Consider the following 11580-nt stretch of genomic DNA (forward strand, 5'->3'; position numbering starts at 1 on the left):
AGCTAAAAGCCCTCAAGTGCTTATAACGAAGCTCCCTTTTTTAAATAGAGGGAGGAGAGGGGAGGGGGCAAAACACAGAAGTCCCCCATATCAGTCGCTGATCCATCATTTATCAAAGGCGCCCGATTTTTACTCCGCGACGTTGAGGAAAGGCGCAGATCAATCAGCTGAAACGCACGTCTCCCTTTCAGCTCGTCACCGGCAGCCGTTTGGTTCTCGCGGAATTGCGTTCGCCGCCATGCGCTCCGCGCGCATTAAGCCTTAATTAGAGAGAAAGCTGCCTTGAGCTAACCGCTCCAATGCTAACACGGGTGAGCGAGCAAGGCTACGCACGGCACACACCTCACAGGCTTTCTCCCTGCAACCGTCACTGGCCCACGTCACCCCGCACTTCGTAAATAACAACACTTCTCCAAACTCCAAAAATCAAGTTCCCCCTTCCGCGGCTGGCGGGTAGCCACGGCTTCTTTAGCGGGTCATTAGAGAGCTCGCGTTCATTAGTGATTACAGAGCGGCTGTAAAAAGCGATTAAACGCAATGAAATCGCATTTCGGCACTCCAGCACCGCGGCTATAGGGAAGCGGCTGTGAAAGTGATTAAGCAAATTGAAATCACATTTTATCTCAACAGCATCATGGCTAATAAGCTAGCGCTCAAGGTAAGGTTAGCACTCAAACTAGAAAGTAAATAAATAAATCACCTCAAAGCTGACAATGCACAGTCAGCCTATGATTGACCTTAACGCAGTAGATAACATCTAGGGGGTGAAAAATAAAACAATAAAAACTTACTGAGGAAAAAAAGAACAGGGCTCAGCTGTCCAATGTGTGTAACTGTAGTAAGAGAACTACAGACACCCTGCCCCTTAGAAAAATCCATCGCAAACGCACGGCTACTCTAGGTATCAATACAACAACAACAACAACAAAAAGGCCTGTCCTGAGCCGGAAGTACAGCGCAAAATATACCGCAGGGTGTAATGAAACGCGAGACCATTTCTGGAGACGTTAACTACACTACACACTTATTTTCCTGTGAGTTCTGGGCAGACGAGGAGTTATGGGAGAAAGCCTATATTTTATGCCGCAAAGCCTTCTGTGCCAAACAATCTCACTGCATGGCACACGTTAGCCAGGGTTATTAAAACTGAGTTCAATATCCGCTTATCAAACTAGAAGCAAGTTGTTCCGTGTAAATGAATGCAGCTGCTTATTTCTTGTTTGGACCCATTAACATTCTAGTTTAAATCATGCTGAGAGTAATGTAATACTGGACTGAACTGGACATTCCTGGTTCAGCTCTGTCAGTAGAACAGGGGGACACAGGTGGAAATTATCAAGAGGTTCATTCCACATGAGTATCAGGGGGTATTCCTTCACACAGACCCAGCTAACACAAAATGTTCTCACAGTGTTGCTGGAATGTTTTTTTTGTTGTTGTTAATGTTATAACATTGCCACTAAATGGCTGCAACATTGTGAGAATTTTTTTGTTGTTGTTGGCTGGGTAGAGAGGTGCCAATGTGTGGAACGGCTTGCCGGGTCATATTGCAAAGGCAGAGACCCAAGACTCAGTGTAGTCTCCAGTGCGCAGGTCTCAGACTCTGAAACCTGGGGGGCCACGCAGTCTCTGCTGGTTGCTGTGAATCTGTCCATTTAGACCTTGGAAACAAGGGGTGCAGAGTCTTAAGCCAATCAAAGACTTAAATTCAGGACTTAAGTGAAGGAAACCATTAAAAAACCAGCAGACACAGCAGCTCTCCAGGATTTGAGTTTGAGATCCCAGCTCTAGCGAGAAGGTAAACAGCTGCTGTAGATGGCCTGCTCTTGGTGTTTTGTATTCTTATGTTACTCCTCTGTCAGAAGTCACAGGGGCCTTTCAGATGCTGCCTGTGGCTCATTCACATACTGTACAGTGCAAGGGGGACAGGTCCTTCAGTAGCGATGACCAGCGGAACCAGCAATCTGTGATCAATGATCAATACTAGGGCTGAACTGATTAATCCACAAACACTTTAACTGGCAACTAATTTCTAAGAAAACATAATGTATTATTTGAAATAAGAACATCCAGCATTCTTATGAATATGAGTTTTACCTTAGTTTAGCTACCTTAGATTAACTGTTATTTTTTGATAACTGTTTTTGAACATGCCTGTCATGCTATTGAAAACAAGTGTGTAAATCAAGTTATGAATAACTCACAACAGCATATAATATAACAGCATAACAAACGGAAGAGAAACAAGACTCAACACACTTTATAAACCCCTCTGTGGAGAAACTGTGAGGTGCAGATCATGGGTATTAGCCTACAAACTTTCAACACATTATATGAATCCCCTCCGACGACCAAGGGTTTGATTTCCTGCCAGGGCACTTCCTGTACTGTGACCCCCATCTCGATCTTTAACCCTCTCTACTTTCCCCCTGTCTAACAAAGTCAAAAAACACAAACAAAAACACCCTCTGCGCTCTGTACAGGCCAGTGTCAGGGCAGTAAGCCAACAGCAGATTTCTGTTGCTTAGTAACAGTTAAACAAGACTGAGCTTGCTTCGCGCAGTTGAAAGAAGTCCATAAAGAGACGCACAGGCCAGTCAACTGCTTCCTCTAGGTATTTTTCTTTTCTGTTAAAAACTACAGAATGTAGACCTCTGGTTATAGTCGTAGTGCTCTCAGAGGGCCTAACAACTGGGCAGGTTTAGCGAAGAAGAGCGAGTTTGAGGAAGGAACCTCTGATGCTGGGCAGTACTTCTGTGCTAGGAGTGGTGCTCCAACCATTACTTGCTTGCACTCATCTATGTGAGAGAATTCCCCTAAGAGCTGGTAGGACTAGCATTTTAATTATCCGCTTTAACTTTACTCTAAATCATTCGCTTGTCTTATAAACAGATATAAAGGTACTCTCAAATGTTTTTACTTAGCTCAGGCAATGTTTCAAGTGATTATTAACAGGCTAAACTAGTAACAGAAAGTATGATTTATCATAATAAACAATGCATTGAAAGAAAGAGATGCTCAGTTTAAATAATAAAAAAGGCCAGCTATATGTTGCAACAATATGTCTGTGTTCATTTTATATTTAAACTAGACAGTCTTTCTTTTTTTCTGAAAATTGAATTTCAAAATGGTAGCTTTGCATCACTTTACAAAATTGTTCGAATTCACATGGCATATTTCTAAAATTAAATCAGAGATTTTTTTCCCCACAGATGAAAAAGGAAAAAAGCAAAAAAAAAAGATTTTTCAGCTGTTCAACTGGTTTTTGAATCTAAAGAGTGCATTTAATTATTTTTGTTAAACTAATAAACCATAATGATATTGAGAAACAATTATAGATTAATATAGAATAGCATTACATTAATTTAGTAGTACTACACTCCCCATATAAAACATAATGGAATAAAAGTGAATGACACCCAGTATATGGCTGGAATCATTCTTTAAAAAAAAATAATAACAAAAGCTTTTTGTTTTTAAAGAGCTTGTTAAGTGAATATTTTCACATGGACAGATCTGCAAATTTCCGCACGTACGTGCGAGTTGCTCCATATAGCGGGATATCATCCGAATCAGCTAAAACAGCACCGGCTCCTCTTCATGCTCCTGAATATGATTAATGAGTAGCCAGAGGCCCTAAAGGCCTTCTAAAAACGCCAGCCTTTTTTTTTTTTCTTTTTTTTTTTTTTAAATGGTGGGAGGTGTGAATAAGACGACTCGCATTACTTCCCCCCCCCCCCAAACCATCATTTATCAAAGCCCTGATTTGACTTCGTTCACTGCCTGCGCCCGAGCTCTGTGAAGTAACGGCATCGATCAATCAGCTGAAACTCACACGCGCGTTCTGGTTTCTCTGCTCTCCATCAACAGCCGTTTGTGTATTTTCTCTCTCTCTCCCCCCCCCCCCCCCCCCCCCCACCCCACCCCACCTCGTAAAATTGCATTCATGGCTATTGTTACTGTGTGTTAGTGTTAATTAGAGCAGAGATTGTCTCATGCTATCCCTCTAGGCTAAGGCGGGTGAGTGAGCAGGACTGCAGACACTACACCCCTCATTTCCTCTTAGGCCAGGTTTCCCCTCCGTGGTGTTTAACCAGCGTACGAATGGCGCCCCCTTTTTTTAAATAACGTTTTTTCCGAAACTCAGAGCTCTTCCCTTCGCCTCTCTGCCGGCTGGCAGCCACAGCCTCGGTTCACACAGAATTACCTTCACCGCTTCCTCTGAAGCGCTCGATGTTCCGGCGTACGTTAGCTTTAATTAGCAAGAAGGCCTGCTTGTGCTAAAGCTACAGGCTTAAATAAGTGATAGAGCTAGGCTACAGGAGTTAAAACTCAGGCCCCCCACCCTCCCCCACAATGCTCAATGGCCTACATCACATTTCTCATTCAAACTCCAAAACCCAAGTTCCCCTCTTAGCCACGGCGGCTAGCAGGTAGCGGGTTATTAGAGAGATTGTGTTCGCTAGCGGCTACAGAGCTCTGGCGACCGCCATTAAACGGGCCGAGCTCTGGTTCTGTTTCCGCCATTAAACGGGCCGAGCTCTGGTTCTGTTTCCGCCATTAAACGGGCCGAGCTCTGGTTCTGTTTCCGCCATTAAACGGGCCGAGCTCTGGTTCTGTTTCCGCCATTAAACGGGCCGAGCTCTGGTTCTGTTTCCGCCATTAAACGGGCCGAGCTCTGGTTCTGTTTCCGCCATTAAACGGCCCGAGCTCTGATTCTGTCTCCGCAGCGCCATGGCCGTGGGGAAGAAAAAGGGGGCGAAGGTGCGGATCACGCTGAAGATTGCCAAAAAGTCGGTGAGCTTGACAGCGGACGGGATGCGGCGGCTGGACCTCAGCAAGCGGGGCATCGACACCTTCCCCAAGTGCCTGCTCAAGATGGCCGACGTGGACGAGCTGGACCTCAGCCGCAACCTGCTGCAGAAGCTCCCGGAGAGCATCGAGCGCTTCGCCAACCTGCGCTGCCTGGACCTGCACAGCAACCGGCTGGAGCGCCTCCCGGAGGCCATCGGGAGGCTGCCGAACCTGCGCCACCTCAACCTGTGCGACAACCGGCTGGGGCCGGCCGTCCCCGCCGAGCTGGGCGCCCTGCGGGCCCTGCGCTCGCTCAACCTGGGCATGAACCGCATCGAGACGCTCCCGCGCGCGCCCTTCTTCCAGGGCCTCGCCGAGCTGCGCGAGCTCGGCCTCTTCGACAACCTGCTGGGCGAGCCGCCCGAGGCGGCCCGGAGCCTCCCGCGCGTCCGCAAGCTCAACGCCGAGCGCAACCCCTTCTGCCTCGTCGCCCCCGGCGACGGAGGAGACCGCGCCCGCGACGAGCTGCCGCGCCTGTACCTGCGGGGCGAGGGCGACCTGTGCGGGGCCTGCCAGCGGAGGAGCCGGGAGAGGTGGGGCGGCCGGAACCCCGGGGGGGGCAGCGGCCCCCCGAACGGGAGACCCCGCTTCTCGGGGCTGAGCACCCCGAACTCGGTCGCCCGGGAGACCCAGGGGCGTTGGCGGGTGAGGAACTCCGGCGCTACAGAGACCCCCGAGGCGACATGATGAAACGCGGAGAAACCCGCCATCGCGGAGACTATCCGCCCCCTGCCCCCCCTACGCTGAAGCAGAAGCAGGGCATGCAGCGTGTGTGTGATCATGTGACGTGTTTTTATCGATCACATGGAAGCTGCATGGTCATGCTTCTGAATGAAAATGCCTAACCACCCAAACATAACTCGATATTGCATATATTATATTATATATATATAACGCGCACACAGAGTAACCTATTAGAGAAGTTTTACAAATTAAAATACAAAGCACTACATTTCCTTCGTACAAATTCTTCTACATTAAACTGCATTTCAATGACAACTGTTCCAATGGAAAAAATGAAAAAAATATTTCTGAAGACCAATGATGTGTTCTTTGTAATGGAGTAATTCAATAAACTGAGCCAGATCAAAAAAAGGTTTTTTTAAATCAAATTTGATATTGCAACAGTGATGTAACATTTCACTTAACTGCTACTGTAAATTTGACTTCTAATAAACTGAACCTTACATTAAAAAATATTGTACTCCAGTTCTGTCTTTGAAAAGCCTACCCTGTTTTTATTCGACATCTATAATATCAACACATTTGTCATACATTCAAATACTAGAGTTGAAACTCGAAAGCAAATTTAAATTATAAATGTATTATTATTCTAAAATATTCATATACACGCATTTATGTACATATACACACACACATATTTTTCCTATGTACTTCCACTATACCAGACAGCAAAAAAAAACAGTACCGTTTGTTTTACAAATGGACATACTGGCAATTACAGTGAAATCCGTAAATGTCTCATAATGGAGTTTGCACAGTATCGGCAAAAAGGCTATAAGAAGACAATTATTATTTCGGCCTGTGGCAGATAAGGAGATGTAAGGGCAGTAAATCACGCGGGTTTTTCACAGTGACAGTGGCCCTGGACACGCGCCGCGCGTGCGTTCGTTCGCCGCCAAGCCCCGATCTTCCGCGGTGATACGGCGGGTTTAATGTCCGCAGATCACGGCTCCCGAAAAAGAATTACGCTCGACGGGAGTGGCGCGAGATCGAGTCTGCGGCGGAAACATTAAAACGATATTCGAAGGGGGGGGGGGGGGGGGCTTACCGCACCCTGGTAGATAATTACCGGGTGGGAAACACTAAATTCGCCGGGTCCTACTGCCGTTATGAAGCATTCTGAAGAACGCAAGCTGGCTTTTCTTTAATTGGGAGCAAATTTTCAGGTTATGGCGGCCATGTATCAGCGTAATGGCCTGCTCCCACCGTCAATGATAAGCTGTCAAGCGGCTCTGAGATTAGTCTGTGGGCTTCTGGGCCACACGCAAACACACACACTTACGCACAAACACACATGTACACACACAACCATACATGTGCATGTATACACACATGCAGCAGGCACATATAATTACACATACACACAAATATGCATTGCACTTGGACACAAAAATACACATGTACTTGCACTCACACACACTAGATAAAATGCTTCCCACCCATATTGCTATTATAACACTGACATTATTGCCAGCATTACTGTTATGATAATTAGTACTGAATTGAATATTATTTATACAGCATGGAGTGAGCATACAATCAGAGCCATTTGAGAGCCTGATACAGTTTATTTAACTGAGCTGAACATGATTACAGACACTAAGACTGTACAGTTAATGTGTTCTTAACGGAGTGTGGTGGAGCAGAGCTCAGGACGAGGACCCAGGGTGAGGGGAGCGGGGGGCTTACCTCATGCCGTCAGTGACCCCTCTCCCTTTCAGCGACGGCACAACGGAGCACAGCCTGTGGAGACATAAGGCAATCAGCTGTGTGCCAATGCTAACCGCCATGTTTGTGACCCCAGAGCACCCGCCAACATTAATGCTAACAGCCACGCTCGTGACCACAGAGCGCCAGCCAATGCTAACGCCAACAGGCACGCTAGTGACCACAGAGCGCCAGCCAATGCTAACGCTAACAGGCACGCTAGTGACCACAGAGTGCCCGCTAATGCTAACGCCAACAGGCACGCTAGTGACCACAGTGGCCCGCTAATGCTAACGCCAACAGGCACGCTAGTGACCACAGAGTGCCCGCTAATGCTAACGCCAACAGGCACGCTAGTGACCACAGTGGCCCGCTAATGCTAACGCTAACAGGCACATTGGTGACCACAGTGGCCCGCTAATGCTAACGCTAACAGCCATGCTCGTGACCACAGTGGCCCGCTAATGCTAACGCTAACAGGCACGCTAGTGACCACAGTGGCCCGCTAATGCTAACGCTAACAGGCATGCTAGTGACCACAGTGGCCCGCTAATACTAAAGCTAACAGCCATGCTCGTGACCACAGTGGCCCGCTAATGCTAACGCTAACGGGCACGCTAGTGACCACAGTGGCCCGCTAATGCTAACGCTAACAGGCACGCTAGTGACCACAGTGGCCCGCTAATGCTAACGCTAACAGGCACGCTAGTGACCACAGTGACAGCTAACGCTAAAGCTAACAACCACCCACATGACCGCAGAGCACCCGCAAACGCTAACACTAACGGCCACTGCTCGTGACTGCAGTGCGGCAGCCAACGCTAATGCTAACGGCCGCGCTCACGGCCGTAGAACGCCCGCACAACGACAACGCAAACGCTGCGACTTTACCGTTTGAAAGCGGGAAGATGCTCTTTGTTCTGAAAGGCCAGGAACGTCGACTGCCCGTTCCTCATGAAGATCTCCAGGGCATTGTCCTGAATAAAATAAAAATAAATCAAACAAAACTCATCCTGCCAAACCGAAACACACGACGAGCACATAAAATAAATTAAACCTGCGTTTCGCGGTACATATTACTAGTTTGCGCCGGTATTTTTTATTATGAACTTCTTGGGGGGGGTGGGGGGGTGGGGGGGTTACTAATTTGTCTCAGCAAACACTTGTTTTTCTCCACCTGCCAACACACTTCAGATGAAAAGGCTCTCGGAATATTGGAAGGAAAAAAAAAAACGCATTTTGCCACAATTAAATAACATTTTCCAGTCGGGGCGCAATGATTTTATTCTCGTTATGAAGACGCCGAAGCAAATTTCGAGGGGCCGTAGAGGAGGCGGGGGGTGGGGGGGGGGGGGGTAGAGGAGGGTGGGAGGTATAAAACGGGCGTTGAGTGATTTGGAAGGATGCTTGCCCTCCCCAGGGAAGGGCTTGGCCTCTCCTCCCCGCGCTGTTTGAGACTCACCTCCAGGAGGAAGCGGGAGAAATGGGCGTCCTTCACGTCCTCGTACGCGTAGCGCCTGCAGCTCGGGCTGGCCGTGGGCAGGGTCTTACTGAACATGCCGCAGATGAACGAATTCCGGACACTGCGGTCACAAACAGACACCAGGGGCTTCAGCGCCATCACCGGCCCCACACACCTATCACTGGCACACAAACTCACTACAGACACACAAACTCACTACAGACACACCAACTCACTACAGACACCAGGGGCTTCAGCGTCATCACCAGCCCCACACACCTATCACTGGCACACAAACTCACTACAGACACACTCACTACAGACACACAAACCCACTACAGACACAAAAACGCACTACAGACACACAAAACCACTACAGACACACAAAACCAGCTCCACCATCACACAGCCTCACCAACCCCAGTCACTCACTACAGACATACGAACTCACTACAGACACACAAAGTCACTACAGACACACAAACACACTACAGACATACAAACTCACTACAGACACACAAAGTCACTACAGACACACAAAACCAGCTTTACCATCACCAACCCCACGCACTCACTGAAAACACACACACAAAAACCCTCACTTTAATCATCAACCACCAATCAAGCTCACTTATTAACTCCAAACACACAAAACCAGCTTTACCAGAACTCCAAACTACCAATCTCACTCACAACAAACACAAATTATTAGTAGAAAAAGATTTACTAAAAATGTCAAAAAAAAATATTACTGTCCATTTTCCACTCAATTACCAGTTTACACTGTCTTTTCAATAAAGATTACTAACAATAATACGGATAGTAATAATAGGCAGTATTCCTACTATTATTATGAAATTATATCCACACCATCATCATCATCATCACCACCACTATCATCATCATCATCATCATCATCATTATCCTTTATACAGCAGGGACTGAGTCTTGTGTTGCTGTGCGCTAATTCTTGTGTTGCTGTGCGCTAATTCTTGTGTTGCTGTGCGCTAAGTCCTGTGTTGCTGTGCGCTAAGTCTTGTGTTGCTATGTGCTAAGTCCTGCTATGCGCGAAGTCTTGTGTTGCTGTTCGCTAAGTCCTGTGTTGCTATGCGCTAAGTCCTGTGTTGCTGTGCGCTAAGTCCTGTGTTGCTGTGCGCTAAGTCCTGTGTTGCTGTGCGCTAAGTCCTGTGTTGCTGTGCGCTAAGTCTTGTGTTGCTGCACGCTAAGTCCTGTGTTGCTGTGTGCTAAGTTTGTTGTAGCTGTGCGCTACCTGGTAGGGTGGTGGTTTTTGCAGCACACGTCCCCTGCTGGGGAGAGCGTGAAGCCCTCGCAGACGTAGAAATGGGCCGTCCCGAACAGCAGCACTCCCTCCTCGACGACGTGCCCGCTGACGATGACCACGCAGAGCTTTCCTTTCACCTGAGAGAGAAGCGTTCCCACGTTACAGCGCTGGCGAACTGCTGACCGTTATCTACACAATCAACCTGTCAAACCACAGGCAATTCTGATGCAAAGGTGTGACCAAAATTCTAACTTAAACTCTACACCTGTATTGATCCCCTGAAAAACATGTAATCCAAGCGTTATACTACAAATAACAAAGCATAAATGCACAGCATTCCATGTTATTCTGCGATACAAGAGATCAGTTTTGTTCTGTCACATTAAAAATGGAAAGTAACATGAGACTAAATGGTACACTAAATAACAGGAAGAGAAGTAAATAAGCAAAAAAAAAAGAATTTAATTTCCTTATAGGTGACATGGAATAACATCCAACCTTACAATATGAGAGCAAATCTAATAAGCTTTTTTTAAAAAAGCTTTCATTTAAAGGGGTATTTTTGAACGATTCAGTAAATATTCAGTGTTCCACCTACTCCTTATTTATTTATATCTACTTTGTTTTTCACACCACATTTTTCTGACCAAATTTTTATTTAAGTTAACTCTACAATGTCAAATTGATTTGTTAAATGGTGAACCACAGACAAGACAGCAAGTTTCACAGCGACCTGCCGGAAGACTTGCACAGATTATATCCATAAAGAACCAAAACAAACACAAACTTGTCCGCCACAGGCCCTTGTTTTCCCGGTTCAAAATGTCAAATCAAGGATTAAGAGGCCGCACGTCTCTCTCTCGCACGTCTCTCTCTCTCTCTCTGACGCTCATCTCTGAGGAGTCGGAAGGCTGGCATTGTCGAGGGCGCAACCTAAAACCAGCCATTGAGTTTACAGTCTCGCGGCGCTAAGCAACAAAGGAAACGGCCGCTCAGAACGTTATTTTCAGAACGTGGCGTCTGAAACGCCGCGGGAGGACGAGGTCGCGCGAGGAAAGGGGGGGGGGGGGGCGCCGGACGGGCCCCCCCGCTGTCTCCCCGAATAACCGCGGCACCCGGGAAACGAGGGTCGGCGGCGGGGGCCCGGCCCGGGCCTTAATTACGAGCGGTTAATTTTACCGCGTCCCCCTCATTTCACGCCGCTCGCCTGCACCTGGACCCCCCCTCCCGCCCCCGCCCACCCCCCTCTCTCCCGCCGGCCCAACCCCAAGGGGCCCCAAAACCATATGGGGCCCTGGCACACCCACGGTGCGCTCCACCATTAATACAAATCAAATCACGAGCCCCCACCCCCCCACCCCCCCCCGAGCTGCAGAAAGCGGCGCCTTTATTGCGAGTATTAATCAATGACACACAAACAATGGCCACGCGCTAATTGATTACAGGCTGGCCGAGCGGAGCTCCACCTGGTGACCCCCCTTATTTGGGGGGGGGGGGGGGGGGTCATTGTTCATCTGAACAAAAAAAACCA

At 47.8% G+C, this 11580-nt stretch overlaps 2 protein-coding genes across 5 annotated transcripts in view; one reads left to right on the top strand and one right to left on the bottom strand.

Annotated features, from left to right (window-relative positions):
* The window catches only part of wdfy4 (WDFY family member 4), a 79663-nt gene that overhangs the window by 20323 nt on the left and 47760 nt on the right, over positions 1–11580 (bottom strand). For both annotated transcript variants that reach the window (XM_035399946.1, XM_035399945.1), the window contains 4 exons: positions 10038–10186; positions 8768–8888; positions 8197–8282; positions 7288–7341 (listed from right to left, as the gene is read on the bottom strand). In XM_035399946.1, coding sequence (XP_035255837.1) covers positions 7288–7341; positions 8197–8282; positions 8768–8888; positions 10038–10186 — 410 coding nt within the window. The remainder of the gene's footprint in view (positions 1–7287; positions 7342–8196; positions 8283–8767; positions 8889–10037; positions 10187–11580) is intronic.
* lrrc18a (leucine rich repeat containing 18a) lies at positions 344–5587 on the top strand. Of its 3 annotated transcripts, none has more exons than XM_035399970.1 (2): positions 344–658; positions 4731–5587. In XM_035399970.1, the coding sequence occupies exon 2, from the start codon at positions 4735–4737 to the stop codon at positions 5539–5541; it is 807 nt and encodes a 268-aa protein (XP_035255861.1). In that variant the 5' UTR covers positions 344–658; positions 4731–4734; the 3' UTR covers positions 5542–5587. The 3 variants fall into 3 exon arrangements, with proteins under 3 accessions (XP_035255861.1, XP_035255860.1, XP_035255858.1); XM_035399969.1 differs by lacking the exon at positions 344–658 and adding an exon at positions 2396–2614; XM_035399967.1 differs by lacking the exon at positions 344–658 and adding an exon at positions 2398–2826.

Source organism: Anguilla anguilla, chromosome 18 (assembly GCF_013347855.1).
Source record: "Anguilla anguilla isolate fAngAng1 chromosome 18, fAngAng1.pri, whole genome shotgun sequence".
NCBI classification, from domain to species: domain Eukaryota; kingdom Metazoa; phylum Chordata; class Actinopteri; order Anguilliformes; family Anguillidae; genus Anguilla; species Anguilla anguilla.